Raw genomic sequence first — 18,213 nt, forward strand, 5'->3', positions numbered from 1 at the left:
GGCCAGCACTGCTATGGTTCCCCCAGGAGACTCACGTCTGAAGAAAGCAAACTGATTTAATTGTTGTGCAGCAACCAAACCATGCTTGGGAAACAATCCCTACAGCTCTTTGTTTTGCTTCCATTCCTCACCCTTTTTCTTTATTAAGTGAAAAAGCTTCACTGTGATTGTTGTGTCGGGTATATATTCTGATAACTAGGCTGAGGCTCCACTGAAGCCTGTTGGCCTGTCTTAAGCCTTTATCCTGCAAAAAGCTAAGAACAGTCAGTTCTGCAGCTCAGTAGTGGCATAAAGCACTTCAGACTGTAAGGAGCTTGGCTTCCTAACTCTGAAGGTGTTGCGCTCAAGCCACTGTACAAGTGCTGGAAAAAACACAACTTCAGTTCAGAAAGCCATTGCATATGCAAACCTTAGAACCTGCTGTATGCCAGCTTGGTTACAGTTCATTTATCTCAGTAAGGATCAAAACAAAAACATTAGTGAGAAATGCCCTAAATTATTTATATTATCACAAACTACTACTGATAAGCTATGTAAATCAATGGGCCAGCAGTAAAATAACACCCACTGCTGTTTGTGATGATTTCTCTTATTTAAAAATCATTAATTCACTAAAAAAGGAAAAGGCAACCGATGACAAAGCAACTCAAAATGGCAAATTTATCACTGTACTTCATTCACCTGGTTTGCATCTAATTGTCTGTGTTTACTAGTTTCAGCATTCTTCACACAAGAGACCTGTTCACCCTCTGGGGAAATGAGGAGAATAGTTCTGCCCCCAGAAAGAGTTAGAAGTGAAAAAGTCTTAGCAGGATTTCACATAAATTTTCACTTAAATAACACATGAGAAAAAGCTGCTCGGATGCTACCTTCAACCCCTCTTACCTTGCTTTTGTTAGTTAAACAAACCAGGGCAGATGATGACACTACTACAAAAGGCAATTTAATCCTTTTGATCAAGAAACAGCTATCTCTGTTTTCTAACAGCTTCCTGACTAGCACTTATATATTTAAAGCTCCAGACTTGAAAGAGTTCCCAAGCCAATCACCTAGCTCTACCACAGAGGTGTGTTTTGTAGATGCAATCTGAATACTTGCTCAGTTTCTGCATAAGAATTTATATTTGATTAAGTTGATAACTTGTTCAAAATATACTTTTGTCTATTTCTGTCTTGTGGTAGCTTCCATCATCGTCACAGATTAAAATATCACATCAAACAAATTGAAGAGTCTGTAAGCCCACTTGTTCACTGTTTCAGAAGAATCTTAGTGATTAATAATGAGGCACAACCTGCAAAGAACAGCCAAGTAGCACTAAGCAGATCTGATTTTGATCATCATTTGAAGAGAAAGGGAGAAAGACTAGATAATGCTGAACTGCAGAAAGTTTACTACCGAGACCAAGTGAATGCAGCTGCTCCATTACAAAGGAGCATTTAAACCCTAAGAATCTCATTTTTTGCTCTGTACAGTGAACAACTGCACTAGAAACCAAATGACCTTGGGTCTTTCTTAGCCTGAAAATCCTGTTGAATTAATAATCCATTCATTTCTAAAACCCAGAAAATCCATAACCTTCTTCCTTTTTAGAAAATGCAGATACTCTGAACAACTCAGAGAAAAGATTACAAGGAACCATTAGAAACTGATTAAATTCGTGTTCAAAGTGTTTATTTTTTGCACTAGCTTCACATTTTTTATGTGTATTCCTAAACTATTTTAAAACAGCTGAAGGAGGTTGTAGATTCTACAACTAGGACTCAAACAATCATGTTAAATGATTTCTGTTTCTCCAGTCAGCCCCAGAAGAAAAATGACACTATGTTCCTATTACTGGGGGTATTTGGTATTTGCTGTAAGTAAATCTCTCCATTTTTCAAACAATTAGAATTAACTCAATATGAGTGATAGCAGCTATGGGTGATGACATGCTAAGGAGCTTGATTTTTATAGATACATGTACACCTCCATACTTCATGTATCTGTGCACATTCAAACTGAAGTATCATAGTGCTGCAGTTTATCTGTATTGCCACTAGATGCAGCCACATAACCTTGCAAAATTAAAAACTCTAACCTCGAGGTTGCAGAAACATTTTTGGAATACCTAGGATTGTCACATTCTCACAACAGCTTTAACAGTATTCATTCCCAAGACTTGGAAAAACACAATGTAATACAAACAAGATTTTCTTTTTCTTTTTTTTTTTTTTTAATAATTTTGTTCCTAAACATTGGAAAGCATTGCCAATATTGACAAGAATCTAAGAAATCACACCAGAATAAGACTGGTCTATTTTTGTGGTTGTTGCCATAGATCCAGATTGGAGCTGACAATGTTGATTTACATTGTGTTTTTCCTTCTACACAACAAGTAGGAATGAAGCACCACGTTCCCAAGCATTCAACTGAATGCATCCATGTGCAACAACAGGTAAGAGCACAACTCCAGTGCTTTCCATACTATGCTACATCATGCACCTCTTTTTTGACCCTACACCACAGCTCTAGAAACATAAATTTCTCCTTGCATTTATGGCAAGCAGCATGACAGATCCTCCTGCAAAGCACATGATTCCTGCACTCAGAAAATGTTTCTGCTTTTTCTACTATCTGCTATCAAACAGCATGAAGCCCTGGAAGATTCTCGTTATTTCCTCACTAGAGCTACATACGCCTAACACTGCCGTTAGGACAAAGCACAACCAGGGACATCCTCCCCGAATCTTAGCAGGTATTATCTATTTTGTGCTCTCAATTGGTAATTTCCTCGGTGCATAATTTGCACATTACAAATACACAAGTAGATTCTATAGGTAATAGAAATAATACCACTATTACACAGCTTTAAAATACTATTTTTTAGAGGGTTGGTTTGCCACTGAAGACAGATGAAGTAAAGCCTGCTCAGCACATTCAGTGTAAAGAAAAGTGCTGCTGCCTGGTGATCTGTCCATCAGAGTGGAGAAAATAATTTAAAAAGCAGATTTTTATTATGTATTTAAGTACTAAGTTCAGTGGCTTCTACTCTCTTCCACGAGGAACATCACACCACAGTTCACAATCTATTTATCAGACAGACCCACTCCTGTCCCTACTACCCCCACCTCCCTATCCTGCCGTTTCTGGTTTATAGTTTCCCTTTTCCTTCTTTGTGTAGACAGAAATACACAGTTTCTATCCCCAAGGCAGATCCCAGGCCTCACATGTATTTTTAACTGACAGCCACTGTAGAGGAATTATATTTACCTGTGTTTTGAGTTGTTTCTCTTTGTTTATTTTTGTTGAAGATGGCAAAAAGAAGAATGAGAAAAGAAATTACACTCTCCTCTAGGACCTGCTTTCTTTTTGATGATCTGATCATAGTTCTCTTCAATTGCCATTAATAAACTGAACTGAGCAAGATGGATTAAAGGAAAAAGGAACACCAGATTTGCTGTTTTAAAGCACGAGGAACATAAATATAATGGCTTCAGAGAAACTCAGCCTAGGGCAAAATTCTGGCTTGATTCTCCTGTGGGGTTCTGCAGGCAAGATGAAACGCAATCTTTCAGCTAAAGGTCCCCAAGCCAGACAAAGCAGGATAGATGTGGGAAGGGGTGGGAGCAATTTGCTCTGCAGCACTCCTTGCTCTGCACTTTCAGAAAAAGACAATGTGTGCCCTTCTGTTGGAATCTAATGCTGATCACAGCTTGTGTGCAGGCAGCAGAGGGGCCTGTCTGGATCCCCAGGCCAGCTGAACAGATTGCATCAACAAGATCCCCATATGAACTGTCAAAAGGGTTTCTACTCTGCTGCTGTCTTTTATGAAGCAGGCAGAAAATGCTCCCAGCAAGAGGGATTTACCCCATAGGAGAGTACTATGAATCTTCCAAAAGCCATAATGAAAATGTTTGTGTTTCCATCCAAGAATGGTACTGGCAACAAATTGAAGGTAATTAAACACACTGCCTACTGGCCATATAAATTTATCCTCTGTAATAATTTCAGAGAAACAAACCCCTCTGCATAACCCAGACATTGTGCTGTGCAACAGGAGTTTTTTTGGGCTAACTTCTAACCTGCTCTAAGTGCACTGCAATGAGAGTTACAGACACTTTATGCCAAGACTGTGTTTTGTTCAATCCCTCTCAGATTCACTAGTTTAACTTCATTACCTCACAATTTCCAAGAAACATCCTGTTTACTGGGAAAAGACCAGTGTACAGGAATGCACACTCAGTAGTTTCTCTGTTTTCAAACTACATAAACACTACCTTTTATCACTACCTAACCTTTCACTTTAATTCAAATCTTTATATAACTAACATGGCCACATTCACAGTGTTTAACTTACTTCCTGAAAGGGATGACTCCATCTGAATTTTTAACCAGATATTGACTCTCTGGCTCCAATCTCCTGGTGCTTCCACCTCCCAGAGTCGCTTCTGCTCCTCAGGATAAGTCTGCAAGAATTTCTGGCAAACTGAACAGGAAAAATCAAAAGGTAAAAAAGCATGAATGAGTGAAAAGTACAGTGGAAGAGGGTGTGTATTCTATCCTGGAAATTCTCTGAGACCTACTTCCATTAGTTCCTTTTCTTCTCTCTTCTCATCTTCCTTTTTCTTTCAGGTGGTGCTTTTAGAAAAAACCAATGTGGAATGGCCCAGACAAAACCTGTTGAATTCTGTCTATCTGTTTCAGTTTAGATCACTTCCTTGTGAGCACAGAAATTCTGCAAAGACTTCTGCAGGGCCTGCATCACAGAATTACCTCCAGAAACTTAGCAGGCTTTAAATTAACAGTAGTGTGTGTTTTTTTTGGCTTCAGTACACTGAAATGAAAGGTGCTCCAGTATCTTCCAGCTTTAACAGTTATGAATGCTTCTTTATTTTCTATTTATAGACAAAAGTTTCATATCAGATTGTTTCTGCATCAATACCACTCTCCATTCTACTCCTATGCTCCACGGCTGTGGTTTACTTATTTCTTTGGACTGGGAAAACAGAAAATATGAAGAACTACAGAAGAATAGCAAGGTTACAGGTATCAGATGTATGACTGTCTTTAGAAACTATATTTCCACAGATTCCTACCACTGTCTCTATGCTGAGAGATTAATGTAATTTGGATATACAATCAACCTTGGGCATTCTTATCTTATTAAACTGAAATCTGTCTTATATAGCAGTTTCCCTAGGAAATCTGCAGGGCTAAGAGGCAGAATATGTTACAGGACATAGTTGAGAAAATAGTTAAACTAGTTGAGAAAATTTAATGGGCGTTTTTAAACTTTCTGTAACCAGCACTCTATCAAATTCTACCATCTGTACTAAGACAGCAATCTGTAAACAGGAATATGATTTTTGTGCTCTCCTCTGACCATTGTACTCCATCACACTGCAGCATGAATTTAAATAGGTTGTTTATCTTCAACATTTAGCTGAGTTTAACAATGGGATGTCAAAATCCAAACTAGCACATACACATTCTTTATACAGCAAGGAACAGAACACTGTCATTAATTTTATCCAAAGATATCCAAGCTAAATTAATCATTTCAATAAAAGCTACTGAAAGTAACATATATATCAAAATAGAGATGCTTGCTAAATGGCTTTTTACTTCCTTCCCGGTCTCTATAGCATTTTTTTAAATACACTTCTATTATATTATAACTTATTGTACAATTATATATAGCACGCTAGTGGAAACTGTGCACATTTAGAATAGCATTTTAGAGTAAAAGGCTGCAATCTTTAGTTCAAATATGAGATTGTAATGCCAGTGAAAGAAAAAAAGGCAACTCCAACATAAGCAATATATATTCAACATTTAACTTACAGTACTAGTATTTTCATAAATTAAGACCCCCTCCCCCCCAAAAAAAATCAGAACGATACAAGTCACATTTATTCAGCTCAAAACTTAACTGAGACTAAAGCATAGTCTCTCAGTATATGGCTAGTATTAACACACACACAATACAGCTTTCTGATCCATAAAGTCTAAACCATTGATGCCTGCCACAGGAAGAATTGATTTTACTGGGCAAAGAGAAACAATTTTGTAAATATTATTCTTTCCTGAATTTAGAAATATCAGTGCGTTAGGAACTCCTGGTGTACATTTCCACACATTCAGAGGCACATTCTGGGCATAGATACAGTAAAAATTGTGTTGACATACATTAGGAAATGGATGCAAAGTCACAAATCAATAGAAAAGCCCTCCTAAAAATGACAGCAAAGACTCTACACCATACAGAGAGACATACTTTTATAGAAAAACGCTCCTCTAAAGGAGAAAGGTTTACCAATAATGTTATCAGAGATATTTCCTGTAAATTTTACTAGCAAAACCAGAAATCCAAGCTGAACATGGAGAAGTAATAAACTTATCAATCTTTTAAAAGTGAAAAAAATTTAAAGATCACCAATAATGAAAAAAGTACTGATAAGACTGGATAAGTGAGCAGAACACACATGTGTGGTTTGTTGCATGTTAATTTTTTTTTTAGCAAGTGCAGCCTCTACAAGAGCATTATAAGCATAGTGTAGGCTTGACAACATCTTCTCTCTCGTGTAAACAGAACTGGTAAGCCACTGTCTAGGGCACTGACATAGTTCTATTTAATAGACAGTGAGATAAGAATGCAAAATGTCAAAGAGGCAGTACGCATTCTAATTGTTTTACATAAATATTGTCCTACCTTTCTTCAGGAAGTTACAGATACCTCAAGAAAACTAACCATGATAAAAACAGTTCAGTTCAGGCAAGCGCACTGAACACTTACACAGTTAAGAAAATCTACCATGACCATACTGAAATTTATACATTATACATGACCCTTACCTAATGTTTCCACATCAAACAATTTACCTTGATACATGGCAGCAGAAATAGGGCAGCTGATCCCCAAGGCATCTTCAGCCTTGAAAGACTGACAGAAATCACGCAGCATTTTCATCCCTAGGCCACCTCTTCTATACTTTCTCTGGACAAATATAGTATCCAAAACTGGCAGCAAGTAACATTGACTGGTAGTACCATCACATAGACTCCCTGAAAGGAGATGGTAAAAAAATACATTAATTTGAAAACAAAATTGATACTGCTGTAGTAACTAACTACAGTGTGATTCTGACCACAAATACTGCCTTGATATCTCTACTGAGGCTACAAGGCTACTCCCAAGTAAAGTGCATTTGCATAGACAGTAGTGATAAAAGTAAAATGCTTTCCAAGAGAAAGATTTATGCCATTAAACTGAAAGCATCTGCTATGCACGTCACCACAGTGTTTTCCAGACTTGGACTCTTCATTATCAGACCATCTATGCACACAAGCCACGTATGAAGACAAGTAAATTATTTGACAACACAAGGACTCAACCCTGAAATGAATGACTACCACCAATTTACCATCTATGTACATATGGGATAAGGTCAGCACAGAAACTTTACACCAATATATCTTCATTTTCAGAAAATATTTATAAAGATTTTACGCTTCTATCTGGATATGTGATAACTGAAATAGAAATGAATATCCACACCCTTATACCAACATATATTATGACATTTATAATGTGACATTTAATATGAGATATGAAATTTTCTTATTTTCTTGGCTAAATTGCATGAAGACCTCCTTGGTTTTCTTTCTTATCACCTACTAGTGTACCATCCAGTCTAGTTTTCAGTGTCTCCTGTCATGAAACTTCCATCACTTCACTAAGACCTATTTCACAGAATGAAATGTCTGAATGGCTTTTCCTATATTTCAGTACAAGAGTATTAATACAATCCACTTTTTCACAACCCCACAGCAAAATCAAACCAAGGTCTACTTCTGTTCCTTAAGACTGCGTCAAGTAACTTTTACTGATACTCGTGAAGCCTGACTTTGATTACTCTGTTTCCAGGATACCAGTTCAGCAAAGCACACAGGAATATATTTAATTCTAGACTCCAATTTGTCAAGGCTGTAGCTCTCCATTTTAGCAATAATCCACGTCACACACATTCTCAGCCATACAACAAGAATATGTAACTATATAACCAACCCATTCACGTTCAGGCCTGGTCCACCCCTGCTTAATCAAAGTGCATACTTAACTTCAAACACATGTTCAAGCACATTGTTGGTTTGTGGTTGTGTTTATAACCTTTCAATATTTGTAACACATGATGGGTAGTTGTTCTTTTTTCATGAGCCAAGAAATTGAGTATATCCCCAGTCCCATTGTTAGCTGAGAGCCCAACAGAGATGTTTTATTTTGTATTGCACCATACAGTGCAAAAACGGGACAAACTTCTCATGAAGTCAATAGCTTTAAGAATTCCTGCATGTTGCAAGTGACTTTATAAGATTATTATTAACTCATATACTCTGTCTCCGATAAATCCTTATGAGACTGCAGTGGTAACAAATCCAGGAGCTAAGTGATTTATGTATGTGCTCCTAATTTTGTTGAGAAGACAACAAAAACTTGTAATGTCTAAAGGCACTGTAAATAAAGAAACCATGAAACCATTCTTCACCTTCTCCCTGGAAAACAGAAGAGTTATAGCCTACAGACATTTGAAATAAAATAAGTAAACAAAAGCCTTCGGAATGAAGGTCGTGTTAATTCTAGTTCCAATCCAGTAGCAAAGAGATTATCATAAACTAACATTGGTCCAGAGGAGACCACTAGGGTCTCGTGCATTTTGTTTAAAGGTTTGCTTCATTGCTGAAACACACATACTAAATTCTGAGGTGAGGGAGGAGACAGGGAAAATATGGGCACTGGCAATGGGGATGAAAGTATTCATACAGCCTGCCCTTTGAAAGCCTTTGATCTGCTTGGTTAGGTCACAAATGCCAAATGACCAACTTATGAGACAGCAAAATCGTAAACAGATATTATGAGGGCAGGAAAGTAGACGGCCATTAGCATTCCCAAAGAGCCACAAACCAGAAGAAAACAAAACAAGGTTGTGCATAGTGACTGTTTCCCTGCTGAACAAGATGACTTGGCACACACGTGTTTGGACAGGCCCTCAGCAGCCTGAGCGGCTACAGAAAGGGTGGGGAGGATTTCTGCTGAAGAGAACCTAAGGGTCAATCCATTGTGTGAATTTATATGTGAGAATGTGTATGTGCCTCCAATAAAATTAAATGAATTCATGTCTTGACTGGTATGTAGTCATTTAAGTTTTATTACAGCCAGAACCTTCAATTTGCCTCAGAAATGCACATTAAAAACATTATTGCTAGAAAACACAAGGAAAGAAAAACAATTATCCAACAAGATTCCAGCTAATTGCCTGACAGGTTAGCTTCAATGTGATTACTTTTTTTCCGACAAGAAATGTATGTTACTTGTGAAAAATATTTTTTTTAGGGATTTATTTCTAGAGATTAACAGTTTCGAGATTTGAGCTCATTTCACCACTTTCAAAAACAATCCAAAAGAAAATTTATTTTTGAAGCATTGTTATTTAAGTGTTTGATACTGCTTTTCAACAAACAGCCCTCAAGTTTCATGGCAGTGTGCTCTGTTAACTGAAAAATAAGTCAAAAATAGAATCTGCCTCTTCCGTCCCAATGTAAGACCTGGCTCAAGGCTTCTCACAGGGGACAAGGCTGTGTTTGTGTTCTTGCCCACAGTAAATTATAAACTAAGATTAAACCAAAGACATTGTGAAGTTAGGTATGTAGGCTCTCATGGTACTGAGATGGAAGGATGGGAAGAGGGTACGGACAGTGAGCAACCTCACACCAAGCAGCACCTACACACACAGATCCATTTTCCAATGCAGCTCACTCGATATCAAAAGGGAGTTTTGTTACGCTCGATTCTTAAACAGAATAAGACACTCCTGGCTGGCTCAGAGCACCCTCAAACTTCCTCACTGATACATCTGCACAGTCTTCTACATTCTCCTGACTGTTGCACGCTAATGTGAAGGTAGTAAAAATCCTTTTTCAGTCATTAATAACCTTCAGTATGTAAAAATAGAAGGTTTTCGGGGATTTTTCGACAATGACATGGTCACTTGGCACAAAAAGTAGTATCAGTACCCATGGTCATTAATCCTACGCCACTATGAAAAACACATTCTTTTAGAGGTTTTCACGTGGATTTAGAGGATGCCAAGAAAAAAATCTGAAAGGAACACCTGAAAGAAATGTAAAACAAATCTCAAAACTGAAGTATCCATATGAGGACTTTCTGCAAAACATTTCAAGTGTTGCAGGCTGCCATTTGCAAAGTAAGGTACACAAGGACAGGAAACTAATTTCCTGTTGTACCTTTAAGTAGCTACATTCAGTGAGGTCTAACTCATCAGCTGTCTAATATGGAAGCCGCTGACATAGATAAAATTGAAGACATTTATCTTGGCACGTGACAAAGTGTCTTATCAGCCTCATTAGTGGCTTAGTACGTCTCATCAATCTTTAGTACACCCAGTGGTAAATGCTGCATGCCTGTCATTGGATAGGAACAGGCACATACCGGAGAGGTTAGGGTGATGATCTGTGTAGTCATGAATAAATTTTGTTTTAATAAAGGTGTCTAATGCTCACGAAAACTGATAGCCTTGAAGAATGAGTCTTCTGTTTATCTACACAACAGGTGCAGGATAACCAGTGTCAGCAGTTGCCAAATTGTCTCAAGACACTGACTTAAAGTCACTGCATCTCTAAGCAATGTGAATGCTCAAAACCATCTGCCCCTTTTTAGCTAGACTACCAAAAGAGATCCAGTTAAGGATGTTCAAAGGATGGATGGATGTGTTGAACTGAACCGAAATCACAAAGTTCACTTTGTACAATATTGTCAAGCTGGTTAACTGGAATCAATGACGTCCACTGAAAATTTAGCTTGCATAATGGCACACTAGATCTGTAGGAAAGATAGAAGAGTCTCTCCTCCTTGTTTGATTCACATAGAAAATCCATGTTTGAGATAGCTATGCTCCACAGATTTGTTCTGGCTTATTTGATTCCACTGAAGCATGTTTTTTGCCGTACTCTAGATATTGGAAAATCCACAGATGAAAAATACAGTTGAATACAACATCAGCATGAGACTCTCAATTACCTACTGGAGAAAATAAAACCATAGAGAATGGCCAGGGAACTGCATAGCACAGAAATAAAGGGAATCAGAATCATTAAGTGTGTACAGAAGAAAATCATTTCTTTCTAGAAGCTGTAACAGAGGTTCAGTGCATTGTAATGTCTAGTCCATAAAGGTGTTCCTGCTAAGTGTTCAAAGCAGAACAGTAAGAGGGAAAAAAAAAAGTTGCAAAAAAATCTAAAATAACTTTGTGAAACATGATTTCTAAGAGAAGATACTTAGCTTGTTTCCAGAATAATAAATCCATGGCTCTTTCATAAAGCAGAGAGAACAGGATCAGCCAGAGCATAGCAGATGTGAAATTGAAATCATAGAACCTCAGAATTATTCTCCTTATACATACAGAAAATAACAGAAAGGGGCAAAAACAATCAGTTTCAAGCTTCCCAAAAAGGCTTTGGCAAAACGCTGCAGTATCTTGTGACACAGGCCAAAAACTCTCAAACATTGCTGCCCAGAAAAAAAAATAAAAAGGACTGGCAACAAAATACAGATGCTGACAAAGCTGGACTCGAAGAACTTGTATTTTATGTGGACCTGGTTCAAGACTCTTAATTTACTCGGAAACATTTTCAACTTGGCTAATACTCCACTCATAAAAGACTACTGTGCAACTTTATTTTACTGATACATTAATCATTACAGAAAAGAAACATACAAGTGTTTCTTTTCAAAGGCTTTGCTCAGAAATATGGACTTAAAGGAAAAAGTGCTATGGCAATGAAAGCATTTGCCAATTATGAAGCAGCTCATCAGCATATTCACAGATATATATGCAAGAATCCTTAATCATAGGCTGAGACATGATTTTTCATCGATAATACAGCAGCACTGTATCAGAACGGTTGATGTACAAGCTATATCTCTGTATGAATAAGGATTTTACACATCCCAAGGCAGCTGAAGAGCAGAACAGCTCTTACTGCTGCTGCCATTTCAGACTCCATCAGAGAAGGTGCCTTCAGACTGTCCTCTGGAGGCTGAAGCAGTTGACATCTGCACAGCTCTCAACCTGTTTCTTATTCTCCTCTTTTTGACAGATGGCTACTGACTGCTGACCAACAATGCATGTACCTCCAAAGATACCAAGTTCTCTACATTTAAGCTGATAGTGTCAAGAGGACAAAATAAACAGAGACAGGTAGTCAGCTTTTCAATGAGGCCACGTATTACCCAGTTGCACACCTGGAGTTACTCTCATGAAGCCTTTTCCACACTAGATAGCAATACACCTGCATTAATGTAAACACTCATTTTAATAAAATGCCTTCACTCAAACTTATACTGGTGCAAGTATCCATAAACAATCAAATACATTCTCATGCTTTTCTGTGCAAGTTAATCAATTAATGACAATATCAATTAATCACCATCCTTTAAACTGGGAGCACCACAACTGGATAAACCAGGCTAGGACTGATCTAGTGTATACATGTTCCTCTACAGAACCTAGCCACTTCTCCATACATATCCAAGGATACTACCACTTCTTGCCTGGTATACTGTTTTCCCACAATGAACTATACTCCTTCCTTCCAGATATCATTCTTTCCAAAATGCAGTTCTCCATTCTGTGAGCAAGCCTTGCATTCTTTGTTCGTAGATACGCAACATTCTTGTTGGCTGTATTAAAGCATATTTTATTTGAATACGCCAGCACCTTAGATCACTCACTGTAACTGAGAATAGAGTTTGGAACCATCATGATAAAATGAAAGTAATATGGATGGCTTCCAAATTCTGGGAAGGCTTGTTCCCCAGATTCACTCTGAGAGAGATTCAATATAAAAATGTAAATGAGAGCCAGGATTATTTATACTGAAAGATAAACAGAAGTATTACATTTCTAGCTATCAGGAGCTAATGGGAACATGCCTCTAAAATGACCTTACCTTTCATCTTCACCGAGTAAAAGGCAACAGCCTCACCATTTCTCCAAAGTATCTTGGCACACTCAGTGGCAGAGTGAGGTAGAAAGAATGTACCATTAGATGAATTCCCTTCTGGCATCCCAAAAATAATGTAGTTTAGAACAAAGAGGACAATCCTTTCTCCAAATGTTTGGACCTTAGTGAAGAAACAAAAACAGACCAAGGAAAAATGAAGCACAAAACTGTATTTTGCCTTTCCTGAACAATTTCAAAATTAAAGAGGCTGTGAAGAAAGAGGTCAAGAAACACGTACCCTTAATCTGGGGAAAAAACCTCATGAATTGGTTCAGATAGAATAAAAACAATTCTTCCCAGTGTTCCACCCTTCATCCAGAGGGCACAGAATAATTTACAAACAAGTTATAAAGCTTGACATATCTCCTGTTGTCACAGAAAGGAACAACAAAGCACCAGGAAAAGTCTCTTGCTTGGAGTCACAGAGAACCAGTCACAGATTTGGAAACAACATCAAGCCAATCTAATCCTACCCGAAAGAGAAATAAAGTCAGGATTCAATGAGCTATCCTGACCACCTCTTCGCTATTGCATGTCTTGTCATGCCACCAAAAAACTTTAGTGGGCCAGGACCTTTCTGAGCAAGACAATATAGAGAAGAGAATAAATACAGAGCCTGTCCCAAGCAGCTTATAATATAAGCTTAACAACAGATGCAATTAGCTTTTATGACATGTTTCCAACCAAGACAGGCAGACAGAAGAATACAAAGGACAGCATATTGGTCATCAAGGCAAAAATGGTGCCACAAACATTTATGTTGAAAATGAGCGCTTACACAAATAATAACAATTCAACTCTCAGCAATGAGCTAGAAGGGGCAAGTTTTTTATTTTCAGATATTTTTTCATACTCTGTCAATACAGCAGATGCTCAAAAAACTGAACATTTATGATTCTGCCCCAAGTTCTATCTTACAAGGATTTGTATCTCAAAATCCCTCCAGTTCAGTTACCCACAAAAAAAAAACAACTAAACTAATTAATTCAGTGAATAATTAACCACCATGTATAGTAGATATTAAGGAAAGATGACAAAGGAGCAGAATCATTAAGGACAAAAGCTGGACATAGAAGTTTGGGTATTAAATAGAACTGAATGAATAGCCTCGTGGCAACACAAGGCTCATACTCTTAGTTGAAAACAGATCACAGGCTATATAAATCTCTCAAATTACGAAAATATAGTTCTAAGATTATAACTAAGATCATTTGTTTGGAAAAACAATTGCATTTATGAAATCTATTAAATAACATCTGCTTTATAAAATGACCACAATACAAGCATTATCAGAGGCAAAACAATTTCACAAATAGTTATATGAGACTTTGTTCCAAAGAGTAGTAACGCTCCCATCAGACAGTCAGTCAACCAACACTAATGTGAAGAGTACTGCTAACGTAATATTTCTGTTTATTTGATTATTCCTCTAGCAGGTAGCGAGGGTAAACTAAAACCAAGTGTGAATAAATCCCACAGAATCACAAAGTGCATGCAGAAAATTGTTTACAGAGGGTTAACGTGCATGCCTCTCTTCAGTGGGAGACATGAAGTAATTGGCGAGCCACATACCCTAGATCTCACAGGTTATATAAAGCATGAGCTATAGGGGAGCAAGGACACTTATGATTGCTTCAACTGGGAATGTCCAGAGCAAAGTCAAATGTTTAAAACAGCATCCTCACCGAAATCAACCCATCTCTAGAAGGGTCAGCCGTTTTTACAACATCTTCAACAGGCCACCATCGCTGGTTCACATAAAGTGCCAGAACTACAAAAAGAAAGAGAGAGGAACACATGAACCGCAATTAAATACAAGTCTGATTCTAAACCTTTCCACAAGCAGCCCCAGATCTAATTCTCCCTCCAGCTGACTCTAGTTTGATCTGCTGTGAGACAGTAGAACAATTATTATATTTCTATTTCATCACCATACCCCTCGATATCCGATTTTCAGTGCTGCACACGAAACAGACATCAAGAAACAGCACGTGGAGATAATATTCCTCAGAAATTGAGGCGACCTTGGTATGACAACCCGTGTGCCATATGAGTAAAGCATTTCCTGCATAGTATCTGTTCAGCAGCATATTAAGTTTGGGACAAAGAGAGCTATCTGGCTAAAGATTACATTACTGGATTTTCTTTCTACCTCTGTTCCCTGTCCACATGCATTCGTGCCAATACCAGCAGCCATGCCAGTAAATCACAAAAGTTTTCACATCCACCATATCAGACACCTTTTCAGCTACCCACGTGGCTGAATTTCTGTGTATCTGTGCCTTCAGAGTTGACTCCTAAATCTCTGCACGGACAGGTATCCACAACAAGTTCAGATGCACGCCGACAGGACGTGTACAGGCCCTGGTAAGTCACAATTTCAGGAGCGTTCAAGAACCCTGATACCTTTGTCTTTAAACAGAGTGCCACACATCCCTACAATTTTTATACAAAATGATACAATGTAGCAAGTACAATGCACAGAACAGCATGGAGTTCATACTTCTCCACTCCTAAGGGAGAGCACTCTCCTAAGCTATCCAAATAAGGACAAATATGAGAAAGTTAAAAACCATCTGCCAGCCAGAGACAAACTGACACATAATGAAGTGAGATGACTTTAATAGGATTCATCATTCACCTGTTTTAGCCTCAGGTTATACAAATGTCTCCGATGTGAAAAGGTTAGTTTCCCTTTTTGATTCAGAATTTACCAGCTCCCACTGGCTTTCAGGCTGGAGATTCTGCTTAGCTAACTTATATTTTAAATAAATTATTAAAGCGTGTGCCAAAAAGCATTACACTTAACATACTGGTTTAACAATGAAGAAAGTATTGCACGCAAGGGCAGATGCCTGCTTACAGCACCAGATCCAATTCATTAAATATTATGCACTAACTTGCATGGGAGTTTCACACTTTTTCTGTGATGGATTCAATCTGTTCCCTCAGTCCCTTCACTCTGCTTTCAAATGCAAGCAGCCACTGCTCCATTACATGTCGGTGACACACAAGTCAGACCAAAGGGACATAACGGGTCAAACACTGACGTTAATGGGAGCAGCACAAAGTCCAGAGAGGTTGAACACACATAGTAAAGGCCAGAAAAATTTGAAAAAGCTTTGATGAAAATAAGGAGATGTATAACCACGTTCTATGGAGCTACTTTTATAGAGCATTTACTGTGCTATTCAATAATTTAAATGTGTGGAGGGGGAACACTAGTTGACATAGCAACTGTCACACCACATTACTTGAGCAACCTTATCTATATGGATGCCTTTCTTGAAGGAAAAACATTTCTCCACATTTCACACAAACATATGTACTTAGCTTTTTGTTATCATTTTTTAAGTCAACATCTGGTCCACAGCTTAATCCATCTATGCTTGCCCGTATTCTCATTTTCATTTTATAGTTAACTTGTGGAATACGATTTCAAATGCAAACATGCTTTGTGAAGGCACACGTTCCTTCACTTTTGCTTCCTCGTCTTATCGTTCTTTCCAAGAGATCAGGTTTCATTCACCTGATCATAAGAGACCAAGTTAATTACCAATCAGCAAGTGGCACACATCACCTGCACGCTGCGATTCATGATTAACACGATCTTGCTTCTGCAGAACTAAGTGAAATGGCTAAGTCCAACACACTTCAGCTCACAACTAACAGGGCATATACACGCTCAGTTGTGCAGCTAGCCCTGTAAGCACTGGTTTGCTAAACTTCAGTACTTTGATCAGTTGCGAGACAAAAATATTCGTGGCGCTGCAAGAATCTGATACCCTGTGAAACACGCAATTCCATATCACTGTGAGTATTTGGAAAGTGTAACTGAACAATAACAGACTGAATTAGGCACTAAACACAATGCAGTTGTGATTATGAAATGTATTCCTTTGATATGCAAACACGGACTCCTTCCCAACCTCGGTCTGGGTTATCACCTAGAAGGTAAAAATACACTGGCCAAATGTTCCCACACTGGTGTATAATTATTCAAATGAAATGTGCACAGCAGGACTTCACAGAGTAAAGCCAGAGTAAAGCAGAAAAAATAAAGTAACATCTAAAAGTTCTGCTGAAGCTGTCTTTCCCTTAATTTTGGAAGTAATTCAGACTGATGGCACACTACAAATTACAGAGATTGCTGATGTTAGATTTACACCTTGAAATAGTGAATTACCCCAACAAGCATTTCCATGCAGCCGAGCTCAGGTCAGCTCTTATAATAGAACATGCTCAGACATACTACACTGAACTGCATTCTGCAGCGCTGACATACACTGAATAGCTGTCTGTCCCAGTTCCCTATCTTTAAAATGGAATAAGAGCATCTCTCTCTCTCTCCCTCTCTCTCTCTCTCTCCCTCTCTCTCTCTCAGTCTTATCAAAATAAATACATTAAAGCTTAGGAGGCATGGAGGTGCTGCAGTAATGGCAGCTATTCAAGTATCTAAGATAGATATCTTTCCTGCAACCAATTACATTTTCTTCTACAATTCAAGTTTTACCCAATGATTTGTTGCAAATGTCTTGTGATAAATGTTCCATGGCAGCTAGCAGTTATTGTAAATTATTATATACAGCGCACAGAAAGTGCCACAATAGGATATGTTTATTTAGTGTTATAAAGATGTTAATCACCCATGTTATGCTCTGTAAGCCCTTACAACACAATTTACATTCTCATAAAAATATCTGTACAAATATACTAACGGAATACTCAGCCCATCACAAATAAATTAAAAATGCTCCCAACCAAGACCAAGTCCTTTAGAAAAGCTGCCACTTGTTTTCTCTTTGAAATACGCAGGTCATTTCAGATATATTACATACCAATTCTGGATAACCTATCTGATCATGATGATCGGATATAAATCTCAGAGCTGGATTCAATCCCTCTTTAACCTATGCCCAAGAATTAAACGTCATCAAACTATAAAGCTCTTCACTGTCAAACCTGTAGATAGGCTGTTAAATTCTGTATTTGTTAAGAATCTAAATTATTAGATTTAGAATTTTAAACAAATGATTAGATCGATGGTACTTACTCTCAGACCTGTGGAAATAATTGTTGAAAATAATTATATTATAGAGGATATTACTTCATAAACACTATGTCTGTCATTTTTATCTCTGCAATACTGATCCA

The 18,213-nt window shown here is 37.9% G+C and overlaps 1 protein-coding gene across 3 annotated transcripts in view; it reads right to left on the minus strand.

The window, feature by feature from the left end:
* Positions 1-18,213, minus strand: part of FAM169B (family with sequence similarity 169 member B) — a 50,289-nt gene that overhangs the window by 12,025 nt on the left and 20,051 nt on the right. For all 3 annotated transcript variants that reach the window (XR_002441810.1, XM_021407350.1, XM_021407352.1), the window contains 4 exons: positions 14,745-14,830; positions 13,006-13,180; positions 6,862-7,044; positions 4,337-4,465 (listed from right to left, as the gene is read on the minus strand). Coding sequence is in view for 2 of the 3 variants with exons in the window: in XM_021407350.1 (XP_021263025.1) it covers positions 4,337-4,465; positions 6,862-7,044; positions 13,006-13,180; positions 14,745-14,830 (573 nt within the window). In the remaining variant the exon portion in view is untranslated. The remainder of the gene's footprint in view (positions 1-4,336; positions 4,466-6,861; positions 7,045-13,005; positions 13,181-14,744; positions 14,831-18,213) is intronic.

The sequence above is a fragment of the Numida meleagris genome, chromosome 9 (assembly GCF_002078875.1).
Source record: "Numida meleagris isolate 19003 breed g44 Domestic line chromosome 9, NumMel1.0, whole genome shotgun sequence".
NCBI classification, from domain to species: Eukaryota; Metazoa; Chordata; class Aves; order Galliformes; family Numididae; genus Numida; species Numida meleagris.